General features: G+C 39.7%; 2 protein-coding genes across 3 annotated transcripts; one reads left to right on the top strand and one right to left on the bottom strand.

Moving 5' to 3' along the window:
• The first annotated feature begins 3,664 nt into the window (after positions 1–3,664).
• dlx1a (distal-less homeobox 1a) lies at positions 3,665–7,498 on the top strand. Of its 2 annotated transcripts, XM_086051626.1 has the most exons (4): positions 3,665–4,000; positions 4,802–5,383; positions 5,517–5,716; positions 6,445–7,498. In XM_086051626.1, the coding sequence occupies exons 2-4, from the start codon at positions 4,882–4,884 to the stop codon at positions 6,700–6,702; spliced, it is 960 nt and encodes a 319-aa protein (XP_085907752.1). In that variant the 5' UTR covers positions 3,665–4,000; positions 4,802–4,881; the 3' UTR covers positions 6,703–7,498. The 2 variants fall into 2 exon arrangements, with proteins under 2 accessions (XP_085907752.1, XP_085907750.1); XM_086051624.1 differs by lacking the exon at positions 3,665–4,000 and having other exon boundaries at positions 4,896–5,383.
• A 4,998-nt stretch (positions 7,499–12,496) lies between these two features.
• dlx2a (distal-less homeobox 2a) lies at positions 12,497–15,240 on the bottom strand. Its single transcript, XM_086051192.1, has 3 exons — positions 14,812–15,240; positions 13,808–13,992; positions 12,497–13,712 (listed from the first exon to the last, which is right to left on the bottom strand). The coding sequence occupies exons 1-3, from the start codon at positions 15,209–15,211 to the stop codon at positions 13,350–13,352; spliced, it is 948 nt and encodes a 315-aa protein (XP_085907318.1). The 5' UTR covers positions 15,212–15,240; the 3' UTR covers positions 12,497–13,349.
• Between the last annotated feature and the right edge of the window lie 236 nt (positions 15,241–15,476).

The following is a 15,476-nucleotide window of genomic DNA, read 5'->3' as shown; positions in this document are numbered from 1 at the left end:
ATCGGCAAAAGATGCCACATGGATTTCACGTATATGTCGTTGTTTTTGTTTTTTGGGGAGAGCATAAAACGGCTAGAATAGGAAGGTGAGGGACTCCAGGTTGACATAAACATTCATTCAGCTTTTGTCTGGGATGAGTAATACAAAGCAGCGTTCTAATGGATAATAAAAAAAAAAAAAAAAGTATCAGGTAATGTGAATCTAATGGACTGGGGCTTCCAGTGATCTCCTGAATCATGAGTCATAAATTTGTGTCTGTTTCAGGTAGAAGAAAAAGGCCTAACATTATAACACCTTAATCGTGTAATCTTAAAGAGGAGACTTGCACTTTCTTGAAAGAAGACATCATTTTGTTTCGATGAAAAGTCCAAATAAAACCGTAAAGGGGAAGTTAAGCCAAACATATAGTTTTTTCAAAAATATGTTCTATGCAAGCTCACTAGTTGAAACAAGGCATTCTGAGAAATATTGCATTTGTGGAATAAGAATTAATCCACTCGTTTGTAGCCATCTCCGGGGGCGGCCATTTTGTTATTTCTGTCGACTGAAAATGACATCACAACTGCTCACAACGACCAATCACGGCTGACCTGTTTTCTGAGTCTGAGCCGTGATTGGTCGTTGTGAGCCGTCGTGATGTCATTTTCAGTCGACAGAAGGGACAAAATGGCCGCTCCCAGAGATGGCTAAAAACAGGTCGATTTTGCTGCTTAACTCATATTCAACAAACGCAATATTAATCAGAATGCTGTCTTTCAACTAGTGGGCCTGCTGGGAACGTATTCTTGAAAAAAATACGTTTGGGTTGATTTCCACTTTAAATACTCATTAGTAGCACTTCCATATAACTCTCAATAGTAAAAACTCACAATTTTGGCCACTTTTTTACACCAAGTAGAAATAATGCAATTAAATTAACGACCCAAGAAAATGTTTTCTCTTATGACAAGAAAAAAATCTGCCATCCCCTTCATATGAGTTTTATTTGGCACTCATAACAATCATTTAACGATCCGGTTCCTCTTTTTATTTCATTTTTTTGTCTCATGTACGCACAAAGAAAATCAATTTCACATTTTGCCGCCACATTGAACATGAAAATAGACACCGAATCCAGTTAATTGTGTAGCATCTACTTTGGCTCACTGGCGCCTGAAATTACAGGATGGGAGCAAAGAGACTTGAATAACAATAAGCAAAACATTTAAAAAAAAAAAAAAACGCAATTCCATTTGTTTAACCCACTTGGAGAATGAAATAAAGGCATGGCCATCATGCGGACTGATCATGAAAAATGTGCTTAAATCCAAATAATGCGATTTCGGTTCGATTGCAAAAATAACCAGCGGATGAATGAATGAGCCTGTTTGAATGAGGGGAAGGCAAAGCTTGCAGTAATTAATCACAGCGTTGGCAGGGAGCTGCGTGGCCTTTTAGACACTGTGGTCAGAATGCTATTTAGCGGCTGTTCAAATGTGGCTGTGGAGTGAAGGTGGTTAAGGGCAAAAGGGGGGCGGAGGCCTCCATCGGTGCATTCAAATGAAGTCTGTGACATCTTGGCCCCTTCGACACCCACCGCTCCCCCTCCTCACTCTCGCTCTCTCTCTCTCTCTCTCTCTCTCTCTCCAGCTCCACCTCTCTTGCCTCTCTCCCCTCAGGTGAAGCGCGGCAGGTGTTAAAACCCCCCTCAGCCACCGAGCTACTTTATTCCGAAGGAATCCTAGGCCCTATCCACATGTGGAGGGCTTTCTTTTTCTTTCTTTTTTTTAATTACGCCCGTGTTGGTCGGTTCGAGGCCTGCAAGAGACCGCACATCACACTTTACCTTGATGATGTGGAGATTAGGGCTGAACAATTAATCGCATTGAAATTGAAGCCACGATGTATGTAGTTTTTTTTTTCAATTGGAGAGAAAAAAAAAAAGCTTCCTTTCGGTTGGCGGGTAGGCTTAATTTTGTGTATATTTTTTGACATAGTGTCAAAAGATAAATTCAGTGTTTAAGAAGTGCAGTTTACACGTTTTGCACGTTTGCATATCTGTTTTGTGAAATATGAAACCGTGAAAGTGATAAAGCCACAAATTTGTCGGCATTATTGTTGTAATCTGCCTTTTGATGCTCTGACTTGTGTTTTTTTTGGAAGGTGTCGTGCTGGATGCGTAAAAGACTGCAAGTTAAAGCAAGTTAACAACACTAATTGAAGAAGACAAACCATTTCATGAATTCATGGTTAATTATCCTTTATTTTAGCGTAGGACTACTTATAAGATCATGTATAATAAATTTGATATTATTTATTGTAATATAGATTAATTTAGTTCTTATGTTTGATTAAAAAAAATGAAAAAAGAAATTCGGTGGGGGAGGGGGGCACATTTTGAAAAACTATTTTTCAAACTTGTTCAGCCCAAATGGAAATGATCCTGCAACTCCTCCAATGTGCACATGCGGTACAACTGAGAGTACATTAACTGCTTGAAATATAAGGTTTATGACACAGTTGCCCAAAGCGATGCTTAATACACATGGTATGATGTGCCCAAATCATTTTTCTAAAATATCCTTTTGAATTTCCAAATTTGCTGTTTTACAAAAAAAAAAAAAATAAATAAATAAAAAAAAAAAAGATGATTGGTAATTATTATTTTTGATTAAAATGTCACTTTTAAAGATAAGATTAGCTTTATCGGTCCCACAATGGCAACATTTTGAAATGACTTGCATTCCTGAACAGGTAAAAATATATATACTTGATTAATTTCTGACATCCCACACTGCAACCGTCAAATTTTGAAATTGAAAGAATCTGCATTAAAGCACTTAGTTTTTTTTTTTTTTTTTTTTTGGGTTGATCACTAAAAACGTACTGCATGCTGAATATCGTCGCTGTCCTATGAAAAACACTTATGTCCGATTTGGGAATTTTTGTTAATTTTAACATTAATACGATGTCTGTAACGCGGAAACACCATTCACGTAGAAATAAGAAAATGGAATAAAAATGGACATAAGTGTTTTTCACGATAGCGACGATATTCTACAGCACCTTAATCGTGAAAGCGCTACAAGTGCTAGTTTGTAACTAAAAATGCATCACATTCGAAACGTTATTAGAAAAACAAAGTGCAGTATGTTTGTATCATTTGTTGTCGCCGTGTAATATTTCTCATTGTGAAGTCTGGACACTATAATTTTTAGTAGTCCAAATAACATCGCCCACTATTGGCCTGGCATGCAAATTACAAGCTTTTCAGTCTTTACATGTAACTTTTCAAAAAATGGATTGTTTGTATAGATTGAACATTCACTATACAGACTAAATGCCCTGTCTTGTGGGGGGGGGGGGGGAGTCTTCATTATATCATTAGTGTCACGACTTTATTATTTCACAATTTCCCCGCACTCTGTTGTGCGAGCGGCTCCAGTTTGTGGATACTGTAATCGTGGGAAAAATAATGACAGTTATCAGTCGCACCCACCAAGTGCCCATAAAAATCGGTCCTCTGTTCTGGAAGATGATAATTATCGGTTGTACTGTCATTATCATTGTTGATAGAGCAAGTCTTGAAGCATTTCCCCCCCTAAAGTAATAATCCCAGAGAAATCACTTCAAATTGGCCTATTTTATAGGGAGAGGGGGGTGGGCAGCAAGGGGACCAGTTTTGGTTATATTTGAGAGAATCTTCAAGTTCAGGCAGCACACTGGCATCTGTGCACATCAGGCTTGCACTCGCCTTTGCAACTTGCCGGTGCTTTATTTGAATGCAATTATGTAATTGGGCTGCTAATGACAGCGAGGGAATTTAACTGGCTTTGATGAGTTATTCAGGTGGAGATGCAGGCAGCGGGCTGCCGGTGCATCAGCTCCGTGCAGCCTGCGCGACAAACCCGGCATGAAGAGCTCCTCGCGGATACTTTTTTTTTTTTCTTCTTCTTCTATGCATGCAAACAAACGCAGACTACATGCGTGGCTTCATCTCCAGCTTCTTCTGAGCTCCTCAGTAAGTTCTAGCTTCATATTTAGTGCCCTCTGTGTTTATTATTATTTTTATGTAGATGCGTTTGTGTTTTAGCCCGTCGTCAGTTCAATTAAATCAGATTTTAGGGATAATTGCTCATTTTGTGGAAGGCTGGCCGCAACCCCCTCCCCCACCAAAAACTGCAGACGATAGAAAGAGAAGCGTTTAAATATGAAGCGGAATTAACACACACACACAAAAATAATCATAACAAATGTGGATCATCGTTTAAATGTATTCATGTATTAAGCTAAGACTGTTTCACCTTTATGCTTGTGCAAGTGTAAGTGAGACCCCGAGTCTGTGCAAGTCCCGGCCTAGCATATGAATATTGAACTCTATGTTATGCTAATAAGGCACATTGGGAGCTTTAATTACAATGACATTCATCAAAGCGGTCAGCGGCTTTAACAAATTGGACGTTGTTTATTTTCTTCTCTTTACTATATTGGCACATACCAAAAAATGTATGTAACAAAAGCACATCCGTTCTTCCTATTATATGAATATTGTGAAGTTGCTTGAAGAAATCAATATAATTCAACAAGACAGAAATTTGTCAAATTATATTATTTTTATTGTATTTGTACCTCACGATAGGAATATGTGCGAGTTATGAATGTGATATCGGGTTATAATTAGTTTTAATCATACGTCATGTGGTTTGAATCTCATTTGTACACAAATAACAATAATCCCAATGTGAAAGTTCTAATTGCGCTGTTGATGATGATGATGATGATTTGAAGCCCGAAGCTTATGTGCTCCGTCTCCCTCGCTCAGGTTGCTCGGAGGCAGCCGGGCCAATGGGCTCGCCTCTCGGAGCCAGCGGACCAATCAGCGGCCGCCGCGGATGAATATTCATGAGTACCAGATTCAAACCTTTTGGGGGAGTTTATCTCGGTCCGCAGCATCATACCTGGGACTTTTCACGGGAACATACTGCATTTTCTTATGAATGGAAGGAGAAAAAAGCGGTTCGACTTAAATTGGGAGCCCTCCCGGTCTGGACTCAAACAACAAAAGCAGGAGGAGGACGGGAGCCGCCGGAAGAGATGACAATGACCGCGATCCCAGAAAGTCTTAACAGTCCCGCCTCAGGAAAAAGCGTTTTCATGGAGTTCGGGCCCGCCAGTCAGCAAATGTCTCCGTCCTCCATGTCCCACGGACACTACCCCGTGCACTGTTTACATTCCGCAGGCCACGGACAGCATGACAGCTACAGCCCGGCCCCGAACTTCCCCCGAACCTTGGCCTACCCTTACATCAACTCTGTGGGAAGCCACTCCAACAGCCCGTACCTCAGCTCGGTCCAAACGTATCAGAACAGCTCGGCCCTGCCTCAGACCCGGTTAGAAGAGCCAGGTAAGCGCAAAAAAAAAAAAATACCTCACTCGGGTCGGTCGTATATTGCGTAACACACGAACCAATGTTTGCAATTAATGCTAATTATAGTCCGGTTTCCCACCCACGTGCATTCACTAATTTTTCATCTCAGCACCAGAAACGGCCAAGAACGCGGTGGTGGAGGGAGGAGAAGTGCGCTTCAACGGCAAAGGGAAAAAAATCCGCAAACCCAGGACCATCTACTCCAGTTTACAACTTCAAGCTCTCAACAGGAGATTCCAGCAAACGCAATATTTGGCCTTACCGGAGAGAGCCGAGCTCGCAGCGTCTCTGGGGCTCACCCAGACACAGGCAAGTTCACTCTCTCGGATTATATCTTTATTGTGTACACATATGTTATTCTGCAGCATTTAACTTGATTCGATTTTATTATTGCCATCCTTCTCCTTTCGTGTTTCTTAGCCGATTCTCACCATTCTAACTTCAACGTATTCCAAAAAATCACGCCATGCAGGCTATTATTTTTTAATCAGTTTTCCCACATTTCCACGCCCCCCCCCCCAAAAAAAAACACCAAAACAATTTATTGACAATTACCAGATTCACATCATTCCCATTGCTCATTCATCTCACCTTGGGAATTATATTCAACATTTCCACAATACCAACCGCCATAATTCCATATCTTTCAATATCGTTCAATGTCATTCCATATTTTTCACCAACATATTACATTTTTACCAAAATCTCCACATCATTCCATAATGTTGCACAAGATTCCATTTCGTTCATCATTCCACATGATCCTATTTTTTATTTTTTTTCATTCAGCATTCACATGCTATTTCTCCAGAAACGGCGATTATTGTCGTGGGTTTTTTTTCTTCACAATTGAACCTCCCATTGTGAATATTTTTAGTTCATTTTAAACAAAGTAATATTCTGAAAACCTTGCTTTTAATTTCCCATCTTACTTTGTTTACTTTTTTGTACGTGTGTGACGTTCTCCTTGCGTGCGTAAAAGTGGCAACACGCCCATTTTCTTACGCCGCTGCTATCTTTTCGGTGCCCTCGCGCAGGTGAAGATTTGGTTCCAAAATAAGAGATCCAAGTTCAAGAAACTGATGAAGCAAGGCAGTGGCACTATTGACACTAACGCGTTGGCCACAGGCCGCGGACTCTCCAGCGGTTCTCCCACGGTGGCGCCCGCCTGGAGCACGCCGACCGGTGGAAAGACGTCCGTGGGCGCCGCCACGGGGTCCTACATCCCGGCCTACACGTCGTGGTACGCCGGCACACACCAGGAGTCTATGCAACAGTCCTCGCAGCTCATGTGAACTCACGTCGGCCACCTGCCGCAGGACGCGGAGATCTGGAGCGAGGAGCGTGGGCGTTTGCTCCCCCCCCCCCCCCCCACACGAGTGGGCGCCTCATTCCGGAACCAGATGAAGAAGATGATGGAGATGAAGCTAAGAAACTTGAAAGAGGAGATGACCTCCACGTATGAGCTGAAATCTTTCACAAGCGCTTTTTTTCCCACATTTTTCTGGCTGCTCTTTGTTATTTAAAAAAAAAAAAAAAACATATTTGAAATCATCGTTTACCCGTAAGTGGTGATGACATCACTTTTCATTCATCACAAGGCCAATCGAGTATTTCTTGAACCAAATTTTATTGATAAAATTGATCCACCTGTTATCCTTCAAAGCATATTGTACAAACTCAAATTGTTGCTTATGTGTTTATTATTTAAGTTAAATTATTGGGATTTTTTTGTTACTTCTATTGAGGCCAGTCTAGTGTTCATTTGTGTGTTTAAATTTGAGACAACGATGTGTTGTTTGTTAATGCTGCACTAACGCGAGCAAAAGCTTTTCTACGCCCATAAATTATGTGAAGAAAGAAATATTCACAGGACAAGCAGCTCATTTGTCACTGTATTTTGTAGATACATTAAAAACAACTTGTTTTGTGCTCCACTGGCTGTGAAAGGGTTTAGGCTTGCTGTATTCGTCCACGTGTTTTAGTCCCCATAGAAAAAAAAATCTAGTTTTGTATCAATCTCTTTAATTTATTGCCTCTATATGTACATACTGTGCACATTTTCACAAAGCAGTAAAAGGATTTAACTTATGTGAAGCACTTTCTGTGTGTGTGTGTGTGTGTGTGCGTGTGTGTGTTGCACTGATTAATACAATCTAAAAACAGTTGTCTTGAAAATAACACAATTTGGGATAAAAAATGAACCGATACACAAATTGGGTCAATTTGACCCACTTTCTTGCATTGTTTTTTACAAAGCAGCCCCTTTTGGGTTGTTTTCTGCAAAAATTGACCCAAATTGTGGATCGGTCCATTTTTGACCCAAAATTGTGTTGTTTTTAACCCAACTTTTTAGGGTTATAGGAGGCGACACAAAACATGGTCCACATGATGACACCAACACTTTGCTGCACAAAAATGGCTGAAAAGATATTTATGATCATGTTTGGCTCGCAGCCTATTTTGTGTCACAGCTGCAGATGTCAACCCTCAGCAAACTAACAGAAAAAAACGAGGGGGGGGGGGGGGGGTATTGGAATTTGCCACAAGAGATCTGGATTAATTAAATAACTCAATTTGTTTTTAGTTTTTAAGTAAATCTGGCAAAAAAACAAAGGGAAAAGGCACTTTATTGAATAATTGCATGCACAAGCAGGTGGTGCTAAAAAACGAGGACAAGCAAAAGGCCAAAATTAAGGAAGGACCCCCATGTTGAGTTTTTTTAGGGGTCCATATTGGGCGAAAATAGATTTTTCTTAGCTTTATTTGTCCCCCAGTATTTGTAGAAGCACACTAAACAGACTATAAACAGCGAACAACAAACAGAATCATCCATAATAATGATATTCGTTACCTTTATTTGTTCTATAAGTCATATACATTACCAAAATCATCTAAAATAAAAATACACGCTGCACCCTCCCTCCCCTTCATTTAGGACAGTATGATAAATGTTTTAAAACCCAAAATAGATCAACGTCTGTGTGACAATAACAAAATAATAAAAAATAAAATGAAATAGAACATTCCTAGAATCATTATTATTTTTATATATATTTTATGTGTATATATATATATATATATATTTTTTTTTATATATATATTTTATGTATATATATATATATATATATACATATATCTATATATATGTATACATATATATATGTGTATATATGTATATATATATGTATCTATCTATATATATATGTATATATATATATACATACATATATATATATATATATATATATATATATATATATATATATATATATATATATATGTGGGGAGTGCAAGTGGGTGTGTGCATGTTTGTGTGTGCGTTCGTGCATGCATGTGGATATTACAATTGCAATCAATTAGAATGAGTAATTTAATCATTTGTACTTCAACACCACTACAACTCTACTTCAACTACATGATATGATAATGATGCATTATTATTGGATCTTTTTTATTTTTACGCCACACTAATGTCCTATAGTGTAATTTAGGATATTAATCAAATCCACCAAAAATGTACACTATGTTATCAACACCCTAAATGCACTGTATTGCCTTGTGCACATACATAAATACATACTGTATATAAACACGAGAGGGCTAAAATAATTGAAATACACTCAAATTAAAAAAAATAAAAGAACTAGAATCTATTGAAATAAAATCGCATTGCAAATATAATCACACCTGTAGTACTAATAAGTGTAATGTTATTTTCTTCTTTTAAATCACGAGTTGCTCTTCCTCCTCCTTTGTTTTTTGTTGTTGTTGTTGTTGTTTTTAAAATATCTATCTATCTATATATATATATATTCGCGTGTCCAACCACCGTACCCACGCCCACACCGGCAATGACGGTGTGTTTCTCTATCCACGAAGCAAGCCTGTGTATTGTTGTGCTGCGTGAAACGTCAATTTGGTTGTACTCCTGCACCGAGAAAGGCGCAGCTGCTCATCCAAGAGGGTCAGCGTTGTTTCGCTGCATTCTCTCCTTGATTACACGAGCCGAGCCCATCAAACCCGGCATAATTACAGTCATTTCGCCCTTATTTATTCTAATGCAGTTTCCCATCTCTGGGGTAATTATGAGCCATTTTTGTTGCTCTCTCTCACTCTCTCTCTTTTGCTTTTCCCTTCTGTCTCTCGGAGGATCTTTTTGGCGCCGACAAAGGAGACAGAGCTGTGAAAGAAATGTGCTGGTGCAAAATAGAGGGGGGGGGGGGGGGGAAATAGGTGTGCTGCTATATATGCAGGGTCTTGGCTTGGCTGCCTTGGACGTGCAGTGTGTGAGCTTGCGCAAATTGCTTGCAGGTGGAGGCTGCAGCAGCAAGTTGTCGATGCAAGGAGAAGCTTCAAAATGGCACAACGGGCGCAGACTAGATATGCAGACTGGCTTGAAAATGCATCAAAATTTCAAAATGCATGACATGAAAATGGAGGAAATAACCCACCTTTCAGCTTTGAGAGATATGCAAGCACCCAACGGCTCCAAAAAGCGCTTAAATCCTAAAATCATACCTCGCAAAAATTTTAAATAAAATGAAAAAGAAATCCGTCCCCGGTGCATGTTCTGCTTCAGAGATCCGAAAAGGACTGGGAAATCCTTTCTTTATTCCCCCTCTTTATAGCAGATGGGGAGAAAAATGCAGATTATTAGCATAAATGTTTACTCGTCATTACGCTGATGACATTGTGCACTCGAGGTCTTGGTAATCTTTGGGAGGGTGGAAATTATGAGTAATTTTTCCGCTGCAAATTTAAAGCAGCAGTTATCACGCAATTCAGGCTAATTCGGATGTAATTATGCTTGAGTCAAGTTACTCGTCGAGATGAAAACTATGCATTGATATTGCCATTTATTGTGTGCATGCAAGTTGGACAATGTTGATGCTCGAGACTGTCTTGGGTACAGATGACACCCCGTATTATAGGGGCGCTGAAAGGGTGCCGAATTATGGGAGTAATTGCAGGTTTTCACAATGAGTGGAATTATAGTACGAGTGCGAGGACAAATGAGGAAAAGGGAGTGTGGCATTTGCAAGTTGCACATTCAAAAAAAGATTACACACTCCCTGCATGGCCACAAAATTCGGTACGGGCTGCATGAAAATATTGATGCTTTTTTTAAATATACTGTTAGAGTGGGACTAATTTAACACCATGTTCATTATTGGGTCAATATCGGTATTGCCTACAGTGTGTGAAACGAATGATTAAATGATGCAAACTCACATTTTAACACAGTTTTATTGTCCACAAGTGGTGTGATTTGACAAAACAAGCCATTTTGATCATATTTTATTTTCATAATCATATTGACTGAAATTGCTGTCCCCCTGTCATTATGGGGTCACTGCCCCTTTAAGAAACCCTCTCACGTTGTCAGTGACATCACTATGAGCGTTTGTCTTTTTTCGTAGGAGGCTGAATGAAACGTAGTTACAAAATAAATATTTACACTTATTTTTGTTTCATATTTACATCATATGTAGTATAGTGTCAACTTCAACATGTCCACTCTGTTATTTTGGTATGTATGTATGTATGTATATATATATATATATATACATATATATGTATCTGTCTGTCTGTCTGTCTAGCTAACTAGCTAACTGGCTAGCTAGCTACTATGTAAGTATGTATGTATCCATCTATCTGTCTATCTGTCTGTCTGTCTGTCTGACTGTCTATCTATCTATCTATCTATCTATCTATCTATCTATCTATCTATCTATCTATCTATCTATCTATCTATCTATCTATCTATCTATCTATCTATCTATATCTCTCTCTATTTATATACCTAAAGTGCTAAGGCAAGGTCCACAGAGTCCTCCATTAGATGCTAACATTAGCCAAAAAATGCCCACCCTGTCAGCAAGCTCACACATTTTGCTATTTGCATGAACATGGTCTGTTAGCAATTAATTAATATTTTAAAAGGGCATGTAATATATCAGCAATTGTCTATACTTCCAACAATGAATATGCAATCGAATGGGAAATCTTGATTATTTATTTATTTATGTATTTATTTGCGGAGGGGGGGTTGAAAATGAATATTATTGACTAACATATTATTTCATGAATACCTAACTGAGAATAAGCATCATGGTTGTTGCATTGACTGTTATTTGATTTAATGCCATGGCCAGTCATATTATATTATATATGTGCTTTCCCCCCCTTATACTGGGAGCTGTTTCGAATATTTTGACCCTATGTGTCCATGTTTTTCTATGGAACGGTTGTGTTATGTATGGACCATAAAAGTATTCAACAAATTAATTCAGTTGCAGTGCAGTTCTACACCGTGTCAACTACAGCCCCAACATATTACATAACTACAAATGGTTGGAAATGACAGCAGTGTATCCCACAAGGCAGCCTACTCAAATCATTGTATCATAGCTTTCCCACGAAATGACATGCATTCAAATATTAACCCCAAAAGGTTATTTTGTTTTGAACTCGGGGGGGATTGTGTGGGGAACACAATTTTGAGATACAAGTGTTCAAATGGTACAGGGTTCAGTGTTGTTTAAACCAATACAAATTATGAGCACAACAGTAAACATGTTGTTCAATTAATACGTCACTAATGACTAGTGGTGATTGAATGAGTGTGGATGATATGTTTTGGGGGCCTAAAAGGAGGCCTGTATGCAGATGTAATGCAAGTCCTGGTTCCATACTGCAAAAAATACACTCCAAACTATACGTTTTCCTGTGGTTCAAAAAGAAGGATCCCATTTCGTATATATACATGCAGTACCACCATCCATTATATTAGATTATTAATCCAATATAACAGATGTGTCTGAGAAAGTATATAAACATATAAGCAACCTGCTTATATCTTCAGGTGCAACGTTTCACATTTGGAACATACAATTTGGAACAATATCCATAATGATGTGCTTGCTGCTTGCTAAAAAATTTTTTTTCTTTGTGTCTGTGTCAATTCTCAGTCAGGGTTAGTGTGCAAAACCTATCGTAATGAATATTACAATTAAGAGTATGTGATTTATTAAATTGAAAATATAAATAGAAGCATTTTTTTGCAGGTGGAAAAATACGAGGTAAGCCTTCACAGGAAACATGTTTATTTAAATAACCACATATGGAGCACTGTAAAAAAACAACATAAAAATAAATAACACAAAACACAATTAAGTGTGATACAAGTCAATCAGATGTAAGACAATCAGTAGCTTGCGGTGGTAAATTGATATTTGAACTAATCGCCTTTAAAAATAAAAGTCATGAGCCATCAAAAAAATAATATATACAGATGTGGAGACACTTGCACCATTAAAAGTTATTTTTAATATACAGCCGTGGAGGGAACAAAGTGACCACTGTAAAATTATCAGTTCTTCGGGTATTTCTCTATGTTTGAGTAAAATGACTCAAGCATCTTGGTTTTATTTCGTACACGATAACTTCGCATTCTTAATATTGTCAATTGAGAGCCTTTATTTGCAGAAAATAAAAACAGGTCCACAAAATTTTTTTTTTTTGTTGTTGTTTCCCCCAGAGCTGTATATCATACAAGATAATCATGAGGTCAAGTAGAAAAAGGCACGATACAGTTGTTGATCTGTGCTACATCACTGACGGGCAAGGTTTGAATATGGTCAAATGACAAAACAATTGGGTGCCCCCCCCCCCCAAAAAAAAACCCACATTTTTTTTCCAGCAGTCCAGCATAATAGTGGTTCATTCATTCATTTCTGGACATAAGCAGAATAAATAAATAGAAAGAAATAACTGTGAAATTGTGGGGCTGTGTGTGCTAAAAGCTAGCAAACGTCCACAGTTTTGCGATGCTTCCGCGCATAAAAGTAGGACCCACTTCAAAATGAAAGTCGCCTACGCGTATATTTCTCATCACCACAGTCCCTTTAGCTTTTCTTTTTTTTTTTTTTTTTTTTTTTCAGAATATCGTCCCGGCAGTGATGGCCGGGTTGTGGTGCAGCAGAGTGGGCTGCAGGTGGCTCATCGAGTTCGTGTTGGAGTACCACGAGTAGTTTGCCAAAAAAGAAGTGGACGACGAAGAGGAGGAGGAAGAGGAAGGCGCGCTGCTGCCGCTGCTGCTGCTGCTGCTGTTGGGTGGACTGCTGCAGTTTGGAGGTAACGTGGAGCTGCTCATGCATTGAGTCTGTGGAAAGTCCCACGCACTAGGTGGGGACGTGCAAGGGGGCGACTCGCTGATGGGGACATGCTGCTCGGGTGCGATTTCGCCGTTTTTCCACAGCTTCTTGAACTTGGAGCGCCGGTTCTGGAACCAGATTTTCACCTATGGAGTAGATGACACGTTATTGCCGCACTGATTCCACTCCCCGTGGGGATGTTTTTTTTTTTTTTTTTATTTCTTTTCTGGCAGTCACCCACCTGTGTCTGCGTGAGGCCCAGGGAGGCAGCCAGCTCGGCTCGCTCTGGCAGCGCCAAGTACTGCGTTTTTTGGAAGCGCCTCTGGAGCGCGGCCAGTTGGAAGCTGGAATAAATGGTTCGAGGTTTCCTGACCTTCTTTGGTTTTCCATTCACCATCCTGATTTCTGGCTCGCTCTCTTCTTTTTCTGTGGGAGGACATTGGAATGTACTTTGAGGCCGGTTCTGGCACTGGGTTCGTAATTTAGATTTGGGACGGGGGAAATCTTTTTTTTTTGTGTTTCTTCTATATGGGCGTGTGCGCGCAAGTCATAATTTGACACTGAACATTTATTTGTTCAAACCGAAGCCTGGAAAGCTTTTCATTTTTGTTACTTATTGTGCATGCATGCAAGTTAGACTCATACTGAATATTAATGCGTTTACTAAAGGGTGGACTGTATGACGTTTCTCCCCGTTATTTCTATTTCTATGTTACGTGCGCATATGGTAAAATAAATAAGGTGTATTAGTCCCACAAACGTGAAATTTGTAACGTTTCAGCAATTTGTGGATACAAGAAATAAAAAAAGTAGCACGCAAGAAGGAAACAAAAATGCGAGCATTAAAATGCATGCAAGTTAGAATAAAAAAAAAACATGAATCTCACATTTTTAAAACTTCATATATTTCTATCATATTAACTATATGTGTTCATATCCAAACAAAATCGTGGACTGTGTCACACATTTAATTTTATGCATGTAATTTCCAATTGTATTCTTAATGTGTTTAAGCGATATCACGTTATTTATTATTTCTATAGCTGCGTAGACGTTCTAATTTGAGAGAACTTTAACAATGTGTTTAAAACAATAAAAATCACATTTATGCATGCAAGTTTTAATATACCGTACGATAACATCCATAAGCGAAGGCTGCATGCATGAGCGTGTTATAAATTCCTACTGAACATGGATGTGTTGACCTTCAAAGTATAGAATGAGCACAAAACGTGCATTCCATACCGGTCTCGGCAGGAGTGGGTGAGGAGTTGGGTCCAAAACTGCCATAGGCGCCGTAAGACGAGTTGAAGGCCGCTATATCGTAAGACTTGTTGTACGGTACCGCGCCGGGCCCGCTGCCGTGATACTGGAAGGAACCGAGCGCTCCGAAGGGCGATCCGCCGCACGAGTGTCCGTGCTGCGGGCTGTTGTAATAGCTGCTGTCCGTGGCCGTGGACACCGGCAAGGTGGGGGACTCCTGCGACTTGTGCAAGCTGTGGTAGTTAGTGGAGGTCATCTGGTTGGAGTGCATATCAGTGCTGAGGTTCTCAAAAACGCCGGTCATCTCGAAATGTGCGCCAAGCTGAAAACGGGTCCGGAATGTGGTTGGGCTCTTTGTCGAGTGGGGGGGGGGAAAAAGCATCCCAGTGTGGGAAAGAGAATCTCACTCCCACGGTGGCCTGTGATTATCTGCCACGGTTGGTGGAAGGAGCGCGCTTATGAGGAGGAGGGTGCGCGTCGGGCCAACCAATGAAGACGAGGAACAACACTGACAGATTCCCGATGCTTCCTCCCTCCTTTTTTTGGGGTTTCTAAACAGTCAGAGGGAGAGAATTATGGATAAAATCGAGAACCACTTTGCTTCCATTCCAGTGGTTCGCAAAGTATTTACACCAAAGAGCAGGACG

This window comes from Filicampus tigris, chromosome 14 (assembly GCF_054856515.1).
Source record: "Filicampus tigris isolate MCC_2025a chromosome 14, RoL_Ftig_1.0, whole genome shotgun sequence".
NCBI classification, from domain to species: Eukaryota; Metazoa; Chordata; class Actinopteri; order Syngnathiformes; family Syngnathidae; genus Filicampus; species Filicampus tigris.
Note: the sequence above shows the minus strand (reverse complement) of the source record. Positions and strands in the feature narration are given on the sequence as shown.